Source organism: Lygodium microphyllum, chromosome 8 (genome assembly GCF_053477565.2).
Source record: "Lygodium microphyllum isolate KBCC chromosome 8, Lygodium_microphyllum_v1.1.10, whole genome shotgun sequence".
Lineage (NCBI taxonomy): Eukaryota > Viridiplantae > Streptophyta > Polypodiopsida > Schizaeales > Lygodiaceae > Lygodium > Lygodium microphyllum.
In genome coordinates this window covers 64,170,780-64,194,974 of record NC_141142.1, presented here as the reverse complement: position 1 = coordinate 64,194,974, position 24,195 = coordinate 64,170,780, and the positions used below count along the sequence as shown (strand labels likewise).

Genomic DNA, 24,195 nt, shown 5'->3' with positions numbered 1-24,195 from the left:
ACTAACTTGAACCCCCCATCCCCCCTTGCGGACCAAAGCCCACCATCAACCCCTCCCCTTCTTTCTAGGTTATCCCTTGGCACCCCTTCTTCATTTGCAACTACACTCCCTTTCTCTACACCCTTCCTTCTCCCCTTCCACCCTTGACGGCTCCTTCATCTACTACTTTGTCATTGAGTATTCCTATCCCTTTCTGGTCTCCTTAGATTTTCTTTGGGAGGATTGAGCCATTAGATGGGGAGTTTCCTTCATTGGGTGAGGAGGATCCACCTTCCCTTAGTGAGGGGGAGTCCCTTCCACAAACAAGTGCTTTACACTGTACAGGTAATGGAGACTTCTCGGTCTATATCTCAGTTGTACTTTGTCTCAATCCTTGCACACAGTTGTCTTCAAACGGGTATCAGAGCGAGCAAGAGGCAGCTTGACAGTTGGCCAGTTAACAGAGGTGATTGTCAAGTAGATAGCTGGTGGAGCAAGTGCATGTGACCAAGGGGCAACGTGTGAGTAGATGATTGCTTGACGAAGGCAGTCGGATCAGCGGGCACAAATCGGTGTAGCAAGGAGGCGAGCAGGCGACACATGACCGAGTAGGTGGCGCAGTTAGGTGGACGTGACGGGCGATAGGTCACAGGCGACGGGGCAGGTTAACGCAAGCAGGCAGCACATGACAAATACCTTTTTGCCAATATTTAACTATTTCTTGCAAATTTTCCTTCTCTTATTGTTGGGCATTTCCATGCCCAAGCACGGTGTGCAATCTTGACCCGAAAAATTGGGGCTTTTCTTAGATGTGGGGACTTTGATGCAGAATAGGACAATCCGACTTAGAAATTGCAAAATCGGTGCACATTTTCCCGGGAAATTTTGAGGCTTTTCAAAATTTGGTGAATTTTTTTCAATTTCACTGACATTTTGTACACCAACCCAAGAAAATTGGGGCTTTTGCAGAATTTCATCAATTTGTGTAAGAATTGCTTAGTATATCCACTTGGGTACATGTATGGATGCAATATGGACAGATTTTCTTTTGAAAATTTTGGGCTTTTGACCAAAATTGTCAAATTTGTACTTGGGAATGCTTTCGGAGCAGAAATTGCAGTTTAATTTTGGGGATCTCACATGCAATTGGTGCCTTGGCTTCTAAATGTGACTGTAATTGCTTGTGGAGTGCAGTAGCAGACACTCTAATTCTGAAAATTAATTTAGAGTTCTGAAATTTCTGCAATTTCTTGATTTTCACTGCTAATTGGTACTTACAGTGTACCGTGGTCATTTGTGTGACATTTGGGCTTGCATTTGTTGACTTTTGGGTCAATTTAGTGCTGCGAATCATGGCTGGAAACAGTGACAGCAGCAACCTTTTGCACGTCAAGAAGCTTGAAGGTGCACACAATTTTGCAATATGGCAAAAATAGTGCTACAATGTCTTGGTGCAGAAGAAATAGGTGAAGCCCATCAAAGTGAAGGGAATAAAACCAGGAGGTATGGAACAAGAAGAGCAGGATGATTTGGATGATCTTGCATGATCTACCATTGAGCTCTCAGTGTCAGAAAACTTGCTCTTTAACATTGAGAAGCTGAATTCAGCATATGCAATGTGGCAAAGACTTGAAGAATTGTATGCTCAGAAAAGTGTAGTGAGCAAGGTTTATTGGCTGAAAAAGTTGATGGACTTTCGGGTGAAGGAAGGTATAGTCATGTCTATGCATTTGAATGAGTTCAATTCAATTTTCAGTTAGCTAATTGCTTTTGATTTCCATATCGATGATGAGTTCAAGGCTACTTTCTTGCTATGCACTTTTACTGAAAGTTGGAATACTTTCAGAACAGCTCTGAGTAACTCAAATGCTCAACTGTTATATTTTGATATGGAGAGCTCTTTGCTGATGGAAGAACTCAACAAGCAAAATAATTTAGCAAACAAGTCTTCTAATGCATTACACACTAGGGGCAGATTTCAGTAAAAGGGTAGTTTTGAAAATTGAGCACGCAGCAAGTCTTGTGGCAAAAATGTGGTGTCATCATTGTGGCAAGAAAGGGCACTACAAACATGACTATTTTCAATTGAAAAAAGAGAAAGGCAAGAACAAAAATATGAAAGACAACAAGGTTGAGAAAAAGGACAGCCAACCTACAAAGAAGAGCAGTGTGAAGATAGAGGAGGTAAATGTAGTCACTCATGAGAATGATAGTGATGGTGATGTACTTCTTGCTTCTTCTTTGAGTGCACATGCATTGATTGCAGATTCTGAGGATTACATGCACTCTTGGATATTTGATTCAAGAATCAAGTGCGTCTTTTCATGTTACACCACATCATGAGTGGTTCTTTGACTACAATGGTGGTGCATGTGGTGTTGTTCACTTTGGGGATAGCTATGTATGTAAAATTGCAGGTATTGGCAGTGTGAAATTGAAATTTTAGCATGGCTCCATATTTGTTTTGCATAATGTGAGACATGTATCTCAGCTCAAGAAGAGCTTGATAAGCACAGGGCAGCTAGATAACGAAGGCCATCACACCACCTTTTGAGATAGCAAATGAAAAATGTGTAAGGGCTCTCACATTGTTGCTAGGGGCTCCAAAAGTGATACTTTGTATCCTTTGCATATATCTAGCGTGCATAACCATGTAGTTGCTATAACCAAGCATCTAAGTGTTTCTTTGTGGTATAGCCGGTTGGGACACATGAGTGAAATTCGAATGAAAGTACTTTCTCGTTTGGGTTATTTGCCATCTGTGAGATATGTTGATTTTGAATAGTGTGATCATTATATTTATAGTAAGCATACTCAAACGTCACATAAAAAATCTTTTTTTATAAAGTCTTTACCCTTAAGAGTTGGTACACTCAAATGTATGCTAGATGCTAGGGTTATCTATAGGGGGAAAGAAATGTTTATTACTTTTGTTGATGATGCCACATACAAAGTCTGGGTTTATCCAATCCGTTGTAAAGATGAGGCCTTGGATAAATTTAAAAAATTCTTGGCATTTATTGAAAATCAGACCAGCAAGACATTAAAGTGTCTTTGCTCTAACAATGGTGGAGAATATGTGTCCAAAGCCTTTCAAGACTTTTGTGACAACAAAGGGATTAAAAGGGAGCTCACCGCCCCTAACAATCCACCCCAAAATGGTGTTGCAGAGCATATGAATAGAACCATTTAAGACAGGGTCGGTACCATGTTGTCACATACTACTTTACCTTAAGGATTTTGAGCAGAGGCTGTTATGATAGCCATGTACTTAATTAATTGGTCACCAAATAGGTCTTTGGGAGGGAAATTCCTCAAGAAGCATGGTTGGGCAAGCCACCTTCGTATGCTCACTTGAGAGTGTTTGGTTGCGAGGCATTTGTGCACATTTGCAAGGAAAAACGCAACAAACTTGAGCCAAAGTCTTATAAATGTATTTTTCTAGGATATGGTGGCAAGGGTGAAATGAGATATCAACTATGGGATCTCAAGAAAGGAAAGTAGTACACAACATTGATGTTATCTTTCGGGAAGATCGCATGCACAAACAACCGAAAAAGGCACAGGAGATCAAAAGGGTTATATTTCGGTAGGATGTACTGATAGGACAACAGAGAATGCCTGTTAGAAAGGAGCAAATACTTGCTGTAAATATCCTTGAAAATGCAAGGAATAATGTTGAAAATTATCAGCAAGATATTACCCATGATGTACCACAAATTCAGCAAGAATAGATGCCTTTGGAACAACCAGAACCAGCTATATAGCATATTGAACCTGCAAAACAACAAGTTGTTAATGCAGATTTGGAGGTTGAACAGCCAGGAAATCTTGGTCATTGGGTCCATAGGTCGACTAGAGTGTAAAGATAGCCAGATAGGTTTGTTCCTGGTGTCAATTATGTGGTTAATTATGTTATGTTGATAGATTGTGGTAAGCCGTTATGCTTCCAAGAAGCAATGGATAGAAAAGATAGCCAAAAATGGCATAAGGCTATGTTGTTAGAGATGGAATCTCTCATGAAAAATGACACTTGGGATTTGGTGCATTTGCCTAAAGGGCAAAAAGTGCTACCATGTAAATGGGTTTAAAAAATGAAAGTTACTTCTAGTTCTTTGTCAAAGTACAAGGCACGACTGGTTACTAAAGGGTACAAACAAGAACATGGAATTGATTTTGATGAAATCTTTTCTCATGTAGTCAAAATGACTACTTTGTGAACCATTTTGTGCTCGATTGCATTGGAAGATATGGAACTTATATAGATGGATGTCAAGATATCCTTCTTACATGGTGATCTGCATGAGGAGATCTATATGTAGCAGCTTGAGGGTTTTGTTGCAAAGGGGAAAGAGCACATGGTATGTAAACTTAACAAGAGTTTGTATGGGTTAAAACAAGCACCACGAGAATGGTATCATAAATTTGATACATTTATGCAATCTCAGGGATTCCATAGATCTCAAGTTGATTATTGCTTATACACCAAGGAGGTAGTAGATGGTAGCCTTACTCTTGGTTTTATATGTGGATGATATACTGATTGTAGGCGGGGACGTTCATGCCTTGGACTCTTTGAAGTAAAGCTTACACAGTAGCTTTGATATGAAGGATCTTGGTGAGGCTAATCATGTTCTTGGCATGTGTATACTTAGGGACAGATCAAAGGGTCTTCTCTATTTGTCATAGCAGGAGTATGTTACTAAGGTTTTATAACATTTCAATATGGAGAGGGAAAAAGCTATTGATGTATCATTACGTCCATATGTGAAACTTAGTGTAGATGACAGCCATATATCTGATGATGGAAAGGTTGAGATGGCCAAGATTTCTTATGCTTCAGCCATTGGTAGCTTGATGTATGCTATGGTTGCTACACAACTTGACATTGCATTTGCGGTGGAAGTAGTTAGCAGGTACATGGCATATTTTGGGAAAAAACATTGAGAAGCAGTGAAGGGTATCATGAGACCCCTTAAGGGCACAAAGGATTTGTGTATCTGCTTTGGGAAGTAGAAGTAATCTATTGTTGGCTTCATAGATGCAGACTGTACTGGTCATCTTGATTGCAAGAAGTCTACTTTAGGATATGTGTTTACATTCACAGGGGGAGCAGTCTCTTGGATATCTAGGCTGCAATAGTGTGTTCCATTGTCTACTACAGAGGCAAAGTATATGGCTATCACTGAGGCATGCAAGGAGGGTTTATAACTTTCACGTCTAGTGAGAGAGCTTGGTATTACAGAGGTTTCTGTCCTCCACTATGACAGTTAGCGCGCTATCATGCTAGTACGGAATCTTGTCTTTCATGCAAAGACAAAGCACATACAAGTAAAGTATAATTTTAGTAGGGATGTACTTAACAGCAAGAGCATTGAGTTGGTCAAGATATATACAAATGATAACCCTGCAAATGTCATAAGGACGTATTTTTGAAACCTCACTTAACTTGTGGATTAATTTTTAATCACATGGTTAAGTAGATGTTGCACATGTAAGGTGTAACTAGGATTAGAGTAAATTTACGAGCGCGGGACCCGAGGAAATCACAGGATGCTAAATACAAAAGGTGCTATAAATTATGTTGCATAGGTTCTTGGTGATATCTGGTGCGAGTTGTTGGCTTAGGTCATTCATTTAGCCATAAGTGTCAGTTGATGACACTAGAGAAGTGACATTTAATGGTACCTAATGCCAATCTGATGGTCAAAGATGGCACAGAGACTCGAGAATGAAAGTTGCCTAGCCAATTTAATTATTGGTTAGTCAAATTATTTTTAGAGCACTAAAATAATTAGTAGATTAATTTTCAATATTTAAAGACAAAATTAATATTTAATTATGGATAGTGCTAGAAAAACCATTTAGGAAGGTTACCCCTTGTCAAAAATGTCCATGTAAGACTGAAAAACATCTTTAGAGGTTCGAGAGAGGCATTTTTAGTGTATTCATCTTGCAAGAGAGAGAGAAGAGATGCTACTGGTTTGATTTGCAACCATTGGAGAACCTTCTGAGGCAGCCAGGGGCAGGAGATAACCAATCAATAGTAGGTGACAGCATCTATAGGTTGTTGAGACAGGGCAGCAGTAGTAAATGTTTGATTTTCTTCAATTCTTTGCATCTACAAGCTATTGAGACAGGGCAGCAGCAATAAATGACATATTTTCTTTAGTTCTTCACGAAGAAAGTCTGAATTTTCTCTCTCAGCATTCTCTCTCACCTCCCAGCCTTGCTCCAAAGATTGCAACATTGAGATCACCAGAGGCTGAAAAATTTCGGATTTCTCTGTTGTAAACCCTAATCTGCAGTAGAAATTAGGATTTAGCAATAGCCTCAAGAAGTGTATTGAAAATTGAAAGCTCCAAGACTTGGATTCAACAGGCTTGAAGCTGTTTTTAGCCTATTCAAATGGAGGAACCAGAAAATCATTGAATTTGGGGCATTTTCCATCTTCATGAAAGCGGACGAAGGCCAATTGATTGTCTGAATCAAGGGGCAAATCAAATTGAAGACTTGCTGGTCATTTTGAATAGCAAGGGGAGTTGGAATAGTGAAAGGGATTGGAAGAATCCCATTGTACATCAACTTCTTCTTCAATTAAGTTAAAAAATTTACCGAAAGGAGTGCTAGTTTTGATGCCAATAGGGTGTCCAATGTCCAAGGTTATATAGTAAAGTGTGCATTTCAGTTTTGTGAATTTGTTAATTGCTGTAAATAGTGCTTAATCAGGTTATTTACCACCCTATCTGAGGAGGAAGGCTGGTTACATGGTTCCGTTACCGAGACACCACTCAATCTCTAAATTTGGTGGGCCCAAGGCACCTGATTGCAAGCCAAAGCTTTGTGTTAGTGCTAATTTTTACTCTCAGCTGAGAAATTACAGCAATATGTCTTCATACAGTGAGATGGACTCAAGCACTGATGATGCCTCTCAGTATGAACATTCACATGGGAATGAAGGAAATGCAATGCTTGACCTTAGATAAGGCTCATACCATGGATAACAAGCTGTAAATGTTACTGCTGGGCAAGATGCACGGTCTTCAGGGCATAAGAAGGCTGATAACCAGCACAGTGAAGAGGAATTTGATGACTAGTTCAAGAATCGGATGAGGACAGCAGCAAATCCCTTTGCTGAATTGGCAAAGGATCCTCAATTTACTTGATTTTTGAATGCTCCAAAGAAGAAGAGCAAATACAAGAAGAAGAATACGTCTTTTACACCTTCGAGACAGCAAGATGCACCGAAGATAATGCCAAACCCTTCATTTGAAGCTCCCAAATATGCGAATGAAATAAAACAGTTGGTACCTATGGGGCAATGCAAATACAAGGCCATCACGGAAGTACCAAGCCAATGGATTTTGGACAACCAGTTATGCATGCTATGATGGGGTAGTCAAGATATTTTGGTGGAAGCACGATTTTTCATGCTATGGTCGGACAAGGACCACATACGGGAATGTATGGCACAAATCCCTATGGTATGCAGCAACAAATGCATAGTGTGCAAGGCCCAATGTATTTGGATATAGCTGGAAATATGCAAAACCCTATGTATGGTAGCATTTGCTTGATGCTTGGGGAAAAAACAAGATTAAGGGCTGAATGGAGGGCACCATACATATTTATAGAAAGTTTGGGCCCTCCCAAGTGGTTTTGTGCTTATGGGACACAGAAACTCTCTAGGATCGCGTTTCTTTTAAATAAACTAGGTTTCTTCATTAATTAAGCATGTTTTGGGGCTGTTCAAGTAAAGCTAATGCATTTTTAGCTCAACAATTATCACCCTCTCCGAGGAGGAAGACTAGTTTCAAGGCTCCATTGTTTGGATAACATTAACTCCCTTTAATTGGTGGACTTAAGGCACGTGATTGAAGGTCAGAAGCATTGTTCTAGTGTTGAAATTGTATTTAGCTGAGCAATTATAAGAAGGATGTCTTCAGATAGTGAGATTGGATCAAGCAGTGATGATGTATCTATTTTGAAAATGCATGTAATGAAGGGGAAAATGCAATGCCTTATCTTGGAATAGGCGTACAACATGAACAAAAAGTTGATAATATTGGTTTAGACCAAAATGTGGATCCTTTTAGGCCTGTAGAGGTAGATGATCAGCAAGAGAAAGAGGAATTTGATGATCAATTTGACTGAGGATAGTAGCTGAAATGTTTGTGCAATTGGCAAATGATCCTTAGTTCATGCGCTTTTTGAATCTCTTAAAGGAGGGCAACAAAGGCAAGAAGAGGAAATTGTCTTCAAAAGCTTCAAGATAGCAAGATGCACCGAAGAAAGAGCCAATATGGCAGTATGATGTTCCAAATGTGGTCATAAGCAAATGACGTTAGTGGGGCATTTGATACATATGCATAGTCGACTTAGAAGTGCCAACCCAATGCTTTTTGGATAGTAGGGCATGTATGTAATTATGGGGCAGCTAGGGTACTTGGTGGTGGCATTAGTTTCCATGCTATGGTTTGTCAAGGACCGCATATGGGATTGTATGGCACAAGTCCTTATGGTATGCAGCAACCGATGCATGGTGGACAAGGCCCAATGTATTCGAGTATGACTGGTCATATGCATAACCCTATATATAGCAATGCTAGCACGATGTTGAGGCATAGAGTGGCAAGTTTGGCAATGCATATATATAGTCCATTGTGTTTGGGACTCGTGGTATTAATGTTGATTATGCAAATGCTCCATATAGTGTTGGTTATGAGGAAAAATGTAGCTAGTGATGCATGCAATGTATGGGAAAAATATCTTGGTATAGTTGGTAGTATGGAAATTCACATGCAAAGTCATATTGCAATGGTCAAGAGTATGCAAACAAGAATGTTTTCTAATGCATCTGATACTCCTAGTATGTCAAGTATACATGAGCGACTAGTTAACTAGATGCAATGCATATTAGTTGGAATTGCTACAATGTGAAAGTATAAAGTATCACTATGCTTAAGAGGGAAAAAGGCCTAGAATCTAGTGGAGGATTTGAGGCAAGTAAAGTAAGAGGTAAAGTCTTTGTGTGCTTCTTGGTGAAGCTTCAGCATTTTTTTACCCATGAAAAAATGCTAGTGGATGGAGGAGGCTAGTCTAGTAGATTATCCTTAGTGACGCACTTTGCCTTGATGTGTTTTAGTTAGAGCTGATTTTGAATTGGGCCCTTTCAAGCTCAACAGAGTATAGAAGGTTCAAAGTATTGCTTGATGCTCAAGGGGGAGGTTACACCTTCACTTCCCTATTGATCGACATTCAAGTAAGTAGTGGATCTCGGATGTACTTTGTTTGCATCCAAGTTACTATATGTTGACAACATTTCTGCCATTGGGATTACTGTTTAGTGTACTAGTCACTATGAGTTGGTATGCACATGTATATGGTTTGCATCTAGCCTCTAAAACTATATATTTACAAGGTTACTAGCATGTATGGAATATATGGAATGTACAGTTGGATGTGGTGTACATTTGCAAGGCATGTATGAAATATATGAATGGTATGTAATGTACATTTACAAGTGATGCAAAAGAAGTACAATTGCATAAGTTATATGTGGTTTGGAGTTGATATATGCTTTATATGACTATCATGTGATACATCATTGCTATGAGGTGTTGTTTATGCTTAGTTTATGCATTACAATGTCTTGGTGGTGACAATGGTGTTGGGTTTTGGCATGTGGATACATTTCTTGTGCTTTTGATAGTGGTTATAATCCATGTGTATAGATTGTAAGTGGTTAAACCCTAGATTAATTTATTGGTCACTAATGTCAATGGTGATATTAGAGACCAAGAATAAATTTTCTTAATTCATCTCGGCTTAAGCACTAATAATTGATCAAGATACTTTGAAGACAAATTGGTTTAGCCAATTTAATTATCGGTTAGTGGAATTATTTTTTTTGGGTACCAGAATAATTATTAAATTAATTTTCAAAATATTATTTTAAAATTGATTTAATAAGATGGATAATGTTAGAAAATGGGATTAAAACACTATCACTTGGCAAAACTTGCCCATACAAGCGGAAAAAACGTTTTTGGAAGTTGGTGAAAATCTATTTCAACCACTACGAAAGATAAAGAGACTCTTAGAGAGCAAGGAGATGTTACTGATATGATTTGCAGCCACTAGGGACCAGTTCTACAGCAGGTGATAGCAATTTGGAGCCCTCCAGATGTAGATGACAAGAGCCCAAGGTTCTCTTGGTGCAGGTGACAACATACAGGAGAGGGCAACAATCTTTTTGGTGGTTGTAAGTTGTAGGTAGCAACTCCCATGGTTGTCTGAGCAGGGCAACAGTAGTTTTTTTGCCTTTCCTACGATGAGACTCTGAATTTTCTCTCTACAATATTCTCTCTCATCCTATAGCCATCTTTCAAGTTATCTTTGCAAAATTGAGCCATTTGAGTCATTAGAGGTGGAGACATTGGAAAATCTTTGGTGTAAACCCTAATTTACAGCAGAGATTAGGGTTTGACAGCCACCTCAAGATGGTACTCAGAAGTGAGGGCCTAAGACTTAAATTCCAGTAGCAGGAATTAAAGGATTTTAAGGAGATTCTAAAGGCCGGTTGACCACATCAGATTTGGGGCTTAATTTATCTTTCAAGGAGCAAGGTAAAGGCCAATCTACAAGCAAACCAAGGGGCAAATTGGATTGAAGGCTTGATAGTTAGTTTTAATGGCAAGAGACACTTGGATTAGTGGAGAAGATTGGAGAATCTCAGTTATACTCCATCCATTTGCAATAGAAGCAAAAAAAAAATCCTCAACGGACCCATTTTCGGGGCCAACATGTTTGTCTATCGATTAAGGCTTTTGCAATTTCTCTAGCCGTTACGAAATCAATGCGATCTTTGATGCATTAAATGGAGTCAGAAATACTAAGTCAAATATAATGCGGAAAATATTATGATTAAGCTGTCGTAATATTATTTGTGAGGTATCTTTGCTTCTTGTTGGCTGGGATCATTGAAGCGTCTTCTCATGTCGGATTGCAGAATTGATTTAATGCAAGATTCGGTATTCTATACGGTCACTTATGTGATAACTCAATGAGTAATTTTAAAAACATTTCAATCCCGAATTTGTTTCTTGATATGAAGTGTTATGGCGGGAATATTATAGTTGCAATGGTCTTTGACACCTTAGCAATGATTGCTAGCCACCTCCACATCTATCCTTTGGATTTGACTCCATTTTGACATGTTGAGCTTCAACCCTTGACTGTGAGAACATGGCAAATTGCTGTTATACTTCTAGGACTGCATGTTTTGTTATGCCTATGGCTTGCATTATGCTACGGGGATTCTATTATTGTGCCTGGACCTTAAGTGGATGCTTTGGAGAATTTGTGGAATGCTTTGAGCCTTGATAGCTCATTTTTCACAGGGTTTATGGTTGTATACAGTTCTGGACAGCAAGCATTTATAGGGGAGTTTATGCCTAATGCCTGTAAAGTATGCATTTTTAATTTATGTGAATTAATTACTTGCTCTAAATATTAGTCAATCAGGTTATTACCGTCTCTGAGGAGGAAGGCTGGTTTTATCAAACACATATTGTTGAGAGTCAAAAGTAGTGATTACCTTTCAATCAGAAGCGCTTCTATGAGATTTGGGTGTATTTTAAAACTGTAACATGACAGTGCATATTATGTTTATATGTGAATATGACTAGGGTGATTGTTCCATCAAGAGTTTTTTGAATCTTTTATTAGCAGCATGACTATGGTCAATGTTAATACTTCTCTATGCCATTCTTTTGATCATGGTGGATCTGTTATGACAAGTCAGAAAACACTTTATGGATTGTATCTTCTGTTTTGGATGTATGGCCATTGTGAATATGTGCAACTTATTTGCTGTTATGGGAGGGAAAAGTAAGACTTGGTTGTGTGCCCAGCACCTTTCTACCAAATGAAAGAGTATTATAGAGAGGGGACGTTTGACAACTGCAGGAGCAAATGGGGTAACCTCTTCGACTGTTTCCACTTGAAAACTTTGTCAGAGGAAAAACTTCAGGTATCACCACCTTTCATGCTAGAGAATTGCAAATATTAGTTAGGTATTTTGGCTATGGAGAATCAAATAGTCAGCTGCTTGTACACCATTCAATCACATGCTCAGATACAAAGCAACTGAGAAGACCTAGTGATTTGATTACTAACCTTGATATCCAAGTTCCTGGTTAAGAGACCAACAAATGTCACTGCTCTTTCCTGTATACTAGTAGATCTCTCTTTCTTATCACTATGTATACTGCTTGGCTCCCAGAAGGCACCAGAACACCACACTGACTCAGAATAATCGAGCCCCTTCAAGGGAAATTATGTCTATCTTTAGAAGTATAAAGTCATAGTTGACTTACGAGCATGGTATCACAAACAAGAAAATTAGCTAGGCTTCCCTATTGAACAAAGTGGCCACTGACAATCTAACCAATGGCAGCCAGATAGTGGTCCACACATGCAACAGAGAGAATTTACGTGTTTGTACTCTGTCCTCAAGGTAGTTGTCCAAAAGAAGCGTAAACAAGGAGAATAAAAACACAACTTATCATCAATGCATATTCCCCAAGGAGCTACAAGATCCACTCATCCAAGTAAGCTGTAACATGATGTAGGAAACCACCAAGCTTTGTGACTATATTGCAATGTTCTTGTCCAAAGGCTTTAATGGAAAATGTGGCTGCACAAACAGCTGGGAAAGGGGGGGTTAAATCCCCATGACACCTAAGTCAATTATGCTTGTCAATGTGATTTTTGGTGCCTCCTGGATGTGAAAAACTGCACCTGCCAGTCCTGGAGTGCCTTTGTGGTAAGTTAAGCTTTTCACTTGGATTATCAGCTGAACACCATCAAACAAAGAGCCTGGTACATAACGAGAACTGAGTGAAGAATAGAGGGCAATGAATGTTGTGGGCTGCTAAGAACTCTATCTTCCTCGTACTAGGAGACCTAGTAATGATTATTCTTCTTTATGTCATCTTACCTGTACTAGGATTTCCTTTGTTGACTCACATTGCCACCTCTCCATCAAGAACTTAGTCCCACCCTGCCTTTCTCAAACTGTCACCTCTTTGTAGTGCATCTGACTGGCCTTTCCTTCTGTCACTACTGCTTCCTGCCACAGTCCACTACCACTGTCTGCTACAGAGGAGTGGTCAAGATAGAAGTTTGGAATTGGAGATGTGGTGCTCAGTTAGAGTCTATTGAAGGAAAAACTGAAGATATAAGTTCTGCTTAAGTGAATACTGAACCTGGAGAACTTACTGACCTCCCAGCCACTCGTTCTTTGATTCTCACAACGAAACCTGAATCTAAAACCAATTCAACAAATTCTAAGTTGACTTACATACCTTATTCATTGCAACTCTGTTAAAGAATGGTTTTCGAGTTACCGGTGTGTTTGAAATAGTAGTTGCATTTGTTTAACAAGTTGGACAATCCCAAATTACTGATTGGACTTGATCCAGACATGCTTTAAGGTAACTGCAAAATAAAGCAATGCTTTACCATGTTCATTTGTGCGTTTCTATGAAAATAGCCACTCTGTTGCCCTCCAAACAGCATGATCTCACAGCTAGAGATGTCAAAGGAAATCTCTCTAGATGTCCTTGTGGTCATTTAGGTCAGTTTGGTCCAAATTTGTCCATTTTATGGTCAGTGTCCTCTTGGGCTTGCCCATGTTATTTTGACCCCAGATGTATTTTGTTCCATTTTAGGTCTTAGGGGATGCTGGGCATCTAGTCTTCTTCCATCATAGTAGCTCCCATCTTCAGTGTTCACATTCCTAGCATCCTCACTACAGTCACACACTGTGATGTGTAGGGGCTTTTCATTGCATCAGCCTTCATCAGCATCATTGTTTTCTTCATTGTCTTCATCAGCTCTTTGAGATTCTATTTCCAATGTCATTTGACAGCCAATAACTCAGCTTATGGCTTTAACCTATGCATTGCTTACTCACCTCTGTATTTCTTCCTCAAAATCATTATGCTTGAAATAGTTCGTCAAGGGAATTAGATGGCTTATGATGAGTAATTGATAAACACCTGTGATAAAGATGATTCATCTTTGATATTGAAAGTAGTGAATGCTGTATTTTGGATGATTTCGCCAAAGAACTTCTGGGATTGTTGTGCATTTTCCACTGCTAATGAAACTGTCAATGGCTAATGAGACTCTAGTTTGTCTGCTCATGACTGCGGGAGTATTTGTCTAGGTTTTTGCGAAATGCTATCAGTGAAGGGTGATCTGTGTGTGGTGTTGCTACAATCAAGGCTAATAGAGCCTGCTACATGTTGTGACCTCAACATTATGATGATAATGCTTCCGGTTGCTGTGAGACTCTGCTACACCATACAGGCTCGAGCCTGGCTCTTTACAGGTTGCCATGCAACTTGGGTTTCACATAGCTTTGGTCAAGGAAATTGTTTTTAAGATCGTTAATTGCTTCCAAGTTCTCTCAGTCTGTGGTAGCTTGTAATGGCAAGAGAGAACTGAGCTAAATATGTGAGTTATTTTTCTTTTACATCTTTACCTGAATTGGCTTCAAAGGGAGACCTGACAAAACAGAATTTATGCATCTGCAGAAAACTCTTAGAGAGCGTAAAGAAAAGGAACCGGAGCACATTTGGACCTTCCGAAGTCCTGAGGAAGCTTCGGAAGAGTGGAACAAGGTATTTGGACATCTCCAAGATGATTAAGTATAACAATAGTTGCTGTATGGCTGCATTCTTACCTTCTCTTACACAATATACATTCTCAGCTCCAAGCCATTCTGATCTAGTGGATAGCAATTGATATTGCCAGTTTCTGTATGTTAAAATTTATCAAATTGTTGCCAAGGTTCCCATAGCCTTGAGTACTCACTGTCAATTGGCTCAACATCATTCATCACACTTGTAGAAACAATGGACTCTGAAACATCTAACTAGAGTTCTTTGATGATGAGATTCAATTAGAGTGGATGGTGGTCTTTGTCACATCTTAATTTTCTACTCTGCACATTGTAATATTAATCAGGCGTATAGTAGAGAGGCAAAAGAAGGCAAAATGTAGTTACAGTTAAGCACAGATGAGAGTATATTTCTTAATATATAGTGAAGTTAAGCATATATAATTGAAGCCTTCATCACAACATGTCATTTTGGACCATAGTTTAGTGGATGATGTCTGTTTACTCGAGGTGAGTAACCCTACTTTCTTTGGTGGGTGATTTTTTGGCCCCTTATTACACAAGTATTTGGGCTTGCTATCTGGCTTCTTGGGCGATGCTTTCATAGTCTATTTGAAGTTATTGATCGTGTTAGAGCTTATCATAGGTAGGAAATGTCTTTGGAAGCATCTAAAGTACTCCAACCTTGTTTCCTAAGCTTGTTCCTTAATGTCTCTTATTTCAGCATAACAATTGGGATACATTTGATTGAAGTGTGTTGCTCCCTTGATTTTGATATCAATTGGAGTAGGTTGACTCATGCTTTTTGTTTACTGCACTTCTGATTTCAATAGATGTAATATTGATAGGTATTTATTCTTTATTGGCATGTATGCTCCAAAAGATTGGTAGGGAGGTCCCATGGTGGATGAGTAAAGTGTTGAGAGTGTAGATCAATAAGAGTGTTGAAAGAAGCCCACCATGTGGTGCATTTACTTATAGGATAATACTATGCCATACATTTCTTGAGGATCTTGGAGTTATTGACTCATGCGCATTCACTTAATGTATGGAGCATTTGTTCAAGCGCCTAACTATATGAGCGAATGTATGACATCCCCACAAACTTGTTTTGTGATTGCAATGAATTAATTAGTAAATATTAAAGGATTCATATATTAAATTCGCGCACTGATAATGGACCTAAACCATTCCACACTTTGATAAAAACTCAAGGTTACATGCTAGAATTTGATGTGTATTTGCTAAAACTTCTAGTTTCTTGTAAAGCTCTAGAAGATTACACAACCCCCCTACTTGCCCTTCACCTTTAATCTTTCTTGGCCATATTCTCAACTATAAAGGATAGCTAATGTCCAAAGGTGTATATATTTTTGCATGCATTGATGCTTTTACATGCAAGCATATCACACTTTTGCAAATGCTATTTTTGTTTACTAGTTCAATTGGAGGGTCCCTTAGTTTGATGGATCTCTATATTGGGACAATCATAACCTCAAATTACAGTGATAGATTGGGCTAAGTTCATTGTAGAAATTCACTTATTTGAAACTCTACACTCTCTCACAAAGGCATGTTTATACTTGCCATAAGAGTTTGTTAGGAAAGTTGTGAAGGAATTAAGATGCCATTGAAGTTTGAACCTTTTATGGGATCAATGAACCTCTATTCAAGATGTGGTTCTAAGAGGTCAACCTTATATCAATGAAAACAAAGTGCTTGCTAAATGATTGTCATAAGTCTTTGTTGTTTGGAGGCATGATTTTAACCTAGTCTTACCCTTCAAAATTGGCAAAAAATAAGTACTCACTAGTTGGGCGTATTTTTTGATGGGATATTTGAAATTGTGGAGGCAAATGACAAACGCCTAAAAATGTGTATCATACCCATAAAGAAGCAAGCATGATTGCTATCATCTTTCTTCTTCTAGGATGTTAGTCACTAGCTTCCATTTGTTGAAAAACCAAGAAACTATTAGTAGCAATTTGTACCTACAAAATTAGAGACTAGAGCATTTAATTTGATCTACATTCCACCAAGGTCTCATTAATACCCTTTAAACATCTCTTGCTTTAGTTCTTACTAAAGAAAATGAATTGTTTTTCTAAGTGAGGCTAAGGTTCTTATCACAATGGTTGAGAGTTATTGGCATTTCCTATCATCAATTAAAAGTATTAATGGCTTAGAGCATGTTGCAGGTAGAGTGATTATTTACTTAATGGCAATATGGAAACTTCCCTACAATTCTTTGAAAGTCTCCTTCCAATTACCAAACATTGTTCATATGACAAGACTCTAGAGATGGATTGGTTCTTTCTTAGAGGTACTTTACGTGGGTTTTGGTGAATGCTTTGCTTTACTGGTTTTGAAAGAGAACATGTCCATAACATTTTGTTAAACTAAAACAAGCTTAGTAACAAGGTTACATAGTTATGACTTCTACATAAATTGAACCTATTTTAGTAGGATATGCATTGGTAATTGGTTCAACAAGGACTCCTTGCACTTTTAGGAGATTAGGAGCTCGAAGTTGAATAGTCCAACTCGATAACTGAAGTTACAAGTATTTATTCAATCTATTTAGATTTATAAATATGAAGATCAAGTTGGTCATAAAAGTCCAAAACTTCTTATGCATTAGGGATGGTCCAATGTTTAGTTCACATTAATAAGTAACTTTATTTCCAAGCTTGGAGGGATCTCTTAGTTTTATGTATCATCCTTAATACATTGAATATGATGGTCAACTTGAATGTGTGAACCAAGTCATTGAAGATACTCTCAAGCCCTACTATGCCCAAGGACACATGAGTTAAAATAGACTAGTTTTACAACTCCTCGAAGTTATTATGATGAACCATTTATAGAAAGCTTTGATTCAAAAGATATTTGTGATTTTTATCTTTTTTTCATCTCCTTCGATAATCAACATAAGCGGTTAGGTCTTATTACTAACAAGATCTTCTAACAAAGAATTACATTTGTCATGTGTGTTTAATGATCTTCTTGTCCTTAAGGAACGACATGTATGAACATACTTTTATTACTAAATTTTGATGTAAGATTAAACAATGATTTCATCCATACATTCATGGTTTTAACTTGTCCCCTTGAAAGCTTAGGGTCTTGGTATTATTCATCACATTGCAAGTTATAATGTAGCCCAAAAATTGCTTGTGAATCAAATTGGACTTGGATAGGTGTGTGCCAAAAGAATTTGACACAAGAATTGAAAACTTACTTTCACTTACACATTAGATGATGCTTGAGAATCTTTATGTAAAATCATTGCTTTGCTTAGCACCTAGTTTGACCTTTGAATCACTTGAAGGCTTGCCTCTCCAAATCATGTAAGTGATGCATTGCCTTCATCCCAAAGGCAACCCTCTAGAGTCTAGTTTGGGAGGTCATTTTGGTGAAACTTTCATCCGTAACCTTCCTACCTTTGTGGTCCTCCACGCCATGCTCTTTTTGCTTAACTTTGTTTGCTTTGTGATCATGAGACTCTTACATTTAATGTGTTAACAAATGCATTCCTTCTTTTCTAAAAATCACATTTATTAAACAAGGGGTTCTTTTTTATTATTATTTTTTCATGCTTTGTTTACTTTGTAGGGATGCTACACTTCAACTAGAAAGCCAATCTTGTCACCTTGGAAATCCCTATGAAATTAATGGCCTTGATACTGATAGCCCTTGCTCATTGAACAAATGACAATAGGCCATATGTCAACCCCTTTTGAGTTCCAAAAATAAAGGTTGATAATTTATAAGTGATCAAATGAGCATGCTTAAGCTCTAACTTATTAAACTTGTCAGATCTTGTGGGAAAACAATTTAATTTGCATAAAAATTTTAGCATTTCAAAGTAGTACATTTGCCTAACTTATGTTTAAACTAGCTCCAAATGTTTAAGAGTGGGGGCTTGAAATTTGAGAGTTATTCAATGACCTCTCTTGCTACACATGTTTGAGAGAGTTTAATTCCTGATATTTTCTAATAAAGTTTGAAATTTGAATAAAAGACCATTATCTATTAAACTAAATTGTGGGCCTTGTAAAAGAAAACTTCAAATATTTCTATATGTTGTGAATTGTATATAAAGATAGCATTATATGTCTATTAATCTAAAGAAATTCCCTTAATCTTCTTTAGCACTATTTTAGGCCATGATCTTGCTGTCCAAACATAAGTACTAATCATGATTAAGGCAAGTATCCTCAAGTGATTCATCTTCAATTATTTGGAGAAATACTTATTTGCAATACTAGAAAGATCTTTGGTTCAACTCTATTTTAGGAATGGAAAAATGTGCTCTAGTTAGCATCCTTGAAGTTTATGCATGTGCAAACAAAACCTTTCAACATCTAACTTTCAAATCTTAATTCAAATGCAATGTTATTGGCTTGGAGACCTTGCATTTGCACATACTCTTGACCCTTATTCCATGAATTTGTGCTATCTCTACAAGTGTTCATGGGAGCTTATAAAGGTGATTAAAATATTTATTCCCAACATTAGTAAGGATTTGATGTGCAAGTGGGGTGAGGTATTCATTGCATAGCTATCATCACATGTCATTTTGGGATTTCACATCATGTCAATCTTCATATGGTGAGATTGATTTTGAGGATTAAGATCATCTCTCATAGTTCCAAAAATTTTATTGAAGAAGCTCCAACTCTAGATGTCCTTGTGATAGGCATGTTATTGTATCAAGGAGAGTAGGTTTCTCAAATATATTATGAAGAACTTTGATAGCAAGGAACAAGATAAGATATGAAAGCAAAGGACAAAGAAACATGAGTATCTTCTCAAGTCCATGTGGTCAAAGTCAACTAAAAGGGAGTTGTTGTGTAAGCTAGCCCCTTTGTTGACAGTATCATCTTTTAGATAAGCATGATCAAGGTGCCTTGATGATATGGAATTACCTCATGTATTTGTGATGAGAATGTGCTAGAGTAATTATTATAATGTTGCCCTTGGTTGATAGTATCAATGTGCAAACAAACAAGAGATAAGGACTACTAAGATGAGTAGAAATTCCAGAATGACTTAAGGACACGCATGTGTGTGTGTGTGTGTGCACGCGCATGCACACACGCACACACACACGCCCACCCGCACATGCCCACACGCCCACACACACACACACACGCACACGCACACGCACACGCACACACACACGCACACACACACACACACACACACATACAGAGTGCAGGCATGCACACGAAAGCAAATAAATAACATAGAATATGTTCGAGCCATGGAAGGCAAAGCAAAAAGAAAAAACCACAATATATTAGTGATATGTAATAGAAATCTTTGTTTTAAAAATTATTTGGCTTAGCTCATCTTGTTACCTCACTTCTTTGTGTTTTATGAGTGTAGGGAAGCAACCATGCTAAAAAGCAAAAGGGGCGAGCCATGTCTTAGAGAAGTCATGTTCATAAATAAATACTATAAATTATTGCATTGGTAGTTTCCCTTTGGCATCTAACATGGTAAAGTGACACACAAAAAGGTTGTCTAGGACAAGCTATAAAGGTGGCACTAACAAAAAACCTTGTTTTCATATAACATATTTTTTAATTTTATTCTACTCATTTATATTTATTATATATATGATAATTAATTTTTCACTTATTTTTTTTATAGTTTTTTAAAATTAAAAAAAAACTAAAAATTTTCCTCTTCTTCTCCCACTCCACATTCATGTAAATGTAATACCTCTCTCTCTCTCTCTCTCTCTCTCTCTCTCTCTCTCTCTCTCTCTCTCTCTCTCTCTCTCTCTCTCTCTCTCTCCCCACATCACTACGCAATTGTTTAGAGCTCCATTGCTAAGTATCTCTCTCTCTCCACACACACACACACACACACACAGAGTGCTACTCTATGTCATTGGTTGTCAATAATAGTTATTGTTCTTATGTATGTTGAGATTCTTGTTACATACGTTGAGGAGGTTAATTCATTAGTAGCACATCTTTCTTTCTTGATCATTGTCAATGCTATGGATTTAGTCAGTGGTACAAATGTATATTTGGCCTCTAATACGGGTTCTTTGTTTAATAGAAGATTATATATCAATATGAGCTAGATAGGAAAATGCATTATTGACAATCGGTCCTTGCAAAAAGAGTGCAAGAGGATAACATTGAAGTTAATGAGCCAAAGCAAAAGGTAGTGGCAAAAAATCTAGTAAATTTGTATTTAAAGGAGATGTATTGCATGGATGTAGTATTAAGAAGGGACATCTTTGAGCAATTTTACCTTCTACCTTGTGTGGAAAAGTCTCAACCAAAGTTTAATGTAGAAATTGATGAAGCCATCATATCTAAAGTACGATGCAACCTAAACTTGATGAAACAACCCCGATCATGTGATGAGTTGTGAAGAGATCCACAGTGCTTATGTTGATGAACCAAGAATCATCCATCAATGTTGCATTATCCTAATTGAATCTCTATCCAATGGCTTTATTATACGTCAAAAACTTGTATGGAGCATGATCTAGGTTGGCCACTATGGAGAGGGATTCTTGTCATCGAAAAGGACGCAAAAGCATTATCATAGAAGAGATCAAGGAGCTTGTTTTCTCATTTTGGCTCAATAAGACTCAAGTCTCACCAAATAAAAAGGATGTTTGCAGGAAGAGACTTGGGAGAAAATCATATCTTGAACACCCAATTCATAATCTTGAATTCTCCTAGGCTAGATCTTTTTAAAAAGTCGATTCAACATGCATGTCTCCATAACGCACCTACATTAAGTATGTACATTACTTTCAATAGGATGTTATGTTAATTCCAATGTTCAATACTTTTTGCTCAAGTTTGATCCTATTTGATGCAAATAGAGCTGTTCATTCAATTTAAAGGGCACACCTAGACATCATCATACAACAATGCTCCTTTGAGAAATTAAATCCATATTTTGTAAGAAAGCTCAAAGATAGCAATACATGTTGTTGGATTCAACATGTTTAAATATCACTTCTTTGGGATGTTGTAAAATTTCATTGTAGGTCATGCTTCTGCACTTGCAAGACTTGTAATGTTGATGTGGATGGGAGTGTTGGTAGTGCTACAATTGCATTGGTGAAGCTTAACATCACAAAAACATGGGAAAGTGCATTATATGCAAAGCTAGAGAGGGATCCATTTCATGCTTTACCATGTTTGATGGGAAGATGTAACAAGTGCAACATTAGGAAACTAGAATGTTGTCCTTGTGAGCCAGTCGAAATATAAAGATTTGTTATAGTAAAGATATTGAAGTTGGCATCAACAAGAAAGGAAAATTTTTGAGAAGAAAGTCCTTACTTCCAAGCAAATCAGCTATAGTGATGTACTATGTGAGTTCAAGACTTACCTTCAAAAGTTCATTCGACACAACTTCATCAATAAGTGGTAGGATGAACAATTCAAGCAATGTATGCAGACATTCCTGGAGCATATGGTTGTGTTTGTCATTGGCTATGCAAAAGAGTACACTTTTTAGGAGAAAAATGAAATACAATCTATACATTGGTACTCTAGCCAAATCAAGATATTGATTGATATCACCTACATTCATGTTGTTGGCAAGGTCCAAAAGTACATGTAGTTTTATATCTCAGGTGAAAAAAATGCATGATACACTTTTTGTTCAGAAAATTTTAATGCTACATTACTCTTGGTTGAAGGAGTAAGGCCTGACATAGTTAAGCAAACACTGTGTTTGGTCAGATGGTGTGGCATCACAATTCAATGTGAAATGACCATTCTACTTTGTGGCCAATATAAAGGATAACAGGGATGCTGATGAATCATCATATTTTTGGGTCCAGAAATGGCAAAGGTCAGCATGATGGAGCAGGCATTGTGGTGAAGCAAGTATTGAGCAACTACTAGTGATAGTGTAAAATAACAATTTGCAGCTAATATTAGCAAAGAAACATTTAAGTTGAAGGATTTTTTGGGAGGCAAAAGCTATTGACATTAATCAATCCAAAATTTGGGAGTACAAACCCATTCCAGACTCATGCTCACTACACTATGTTTGTGGGTATTCTATTAGTGATGCTTATAGTCAAAAGGTTGTTATGTTTTTGTGGCATATGTGTGGAGGGAAAGTGGAGGCATGTGCAAATAGAAGACGTGTGGAAGCATGAAAATGTCATAGCATTGAACCAAAATACGATGAAGAGGGCATTGATGATGAAGGCTTAGATGAGCTAGCATATGAGGGTCACTAGGACTTTCTTTTTTATGCTTTGAGTGTTGAATACAAGTTTTTAGTGAGCATTGAGGAAGCTAAAAAAGAAGGTAGCTAAGAGAATGTCATTGTTGCAAATACTCATTTGGTCTCTGGCTATTAGTATCAACAAGTTAGGAACTTCACTTATTGCTTGCTTAATGAGCATCAACATGCTATAATGTATACAAATGTAGTGCAAGCTATCAAGTTCCCACTGTGTCTCATTGATTCTAGTAAGAAACTATACCAAATGGAGGAAGAAGTGCATGAGGCAATCTATAATAGTATGCTATATGGTGTATGATTCACATTCCCACTATAGCTCATTAATGGAAGTAGTTGTTGTTGGCTACAACTTATTAATGCTCTAGTATCTTTAAATTTTATCCCTACATTTAGAAACCTCATTGTCTATTGTGTATTTCCTTAATGTGCCATTCACTTTTTGGTACTAGAACAAGGGCTCCATTAAACTAAAACAAGTTGGTATACCCTTTTATACAACTATCGCACAACTTTTAATTGTAAGCATGGTTTTGGTTTCACCATATCATGACACATGTACATATCTACATATTGCTATATTGTTTGCTCTTGTGTAGCACATACTTATCTAACTAGCTAGCTAATTGTCTAGTTAGCCCTATGAGCATAATTTTGGTGCTAGTTGAGTAGTTGCTACTAATTTAACTACCTAGCTTCTAGCTAGCTAGTTGCTACTAGCTAGGTAAAGCAAATAGCTAGCTACTAGAGCTAATTTGTTTACTCTTCAAAAGCCCTTACTTATAGAAGTAGCTAGTTAGTCTCTTGGTTAGCCTTATGAGCATCATCTTAGTGCTAGCTAGCTAATCGCTATTGATCCAATTACCTAGCCACTAGTTAGCTAGTTGTTACTAGCAAGGTGAAGCTTAATGCTATCTATTTACTATTAATAGCTAGCTAGTTTTCTCTGATTACCTAGATGAGTTTAGGAACGTGCATATATTCTAAATATTAGACATGACAAAGGTTGATCCCTAGTACATTAAAGTTGCATATTGGCAAAAAGTTACACATCCACAAAAAAGGTTGTTTGCTATTATCACATTGCTAGAAAAGGTTCTTCAAATTGCAATATAATGTCAAGTAGGTTAGCATTTCGGATTTCTTTTATTCAACAAGCTTCTTGAAGGATTCCAAACACACTTATATTTGCTATCATCAATTGGTAATGTGTTTGTTTGTAGGAGTGTAAGGAAGTTGGTTTTTTCAAATACTGACACGCTTCTTATAGAAAGCTA

The 24,195-nt window shown here is 37.6% G+C and overlaps 1 protein-coding gene across 1 annotated transcript in view; it reads left to right on the top strand.

The window, feature by feature from the left end:
- Nucleotides 1-15,113, top strand: part of LOC148032391 (uncharacterized) — a 68,752-nt gene extending 53,639 nt beyond the window's left edge. Inside the window, exons 2-3 of the mRNA XM_087683042.1 lie at nucleotides 11,895-12,013; nucleotides 14,586-15,113. Of these exons, the coding sequence (XP_087539168.1) occupies nucleotides 11,895-12,013; nucleotides 14,586-14,699 (233 nt within the window). The 3' untranslated portion in view covers nucleotides 14,700-15,113. The remainder of the gene's footprint in view (nucleotides 1-11,894; nucleotides 12,014-14,585) is intronic.
- The last annotated feature ends 9,082 nt before the right edge of the window (nucleotides 15,114-24,195 follow it).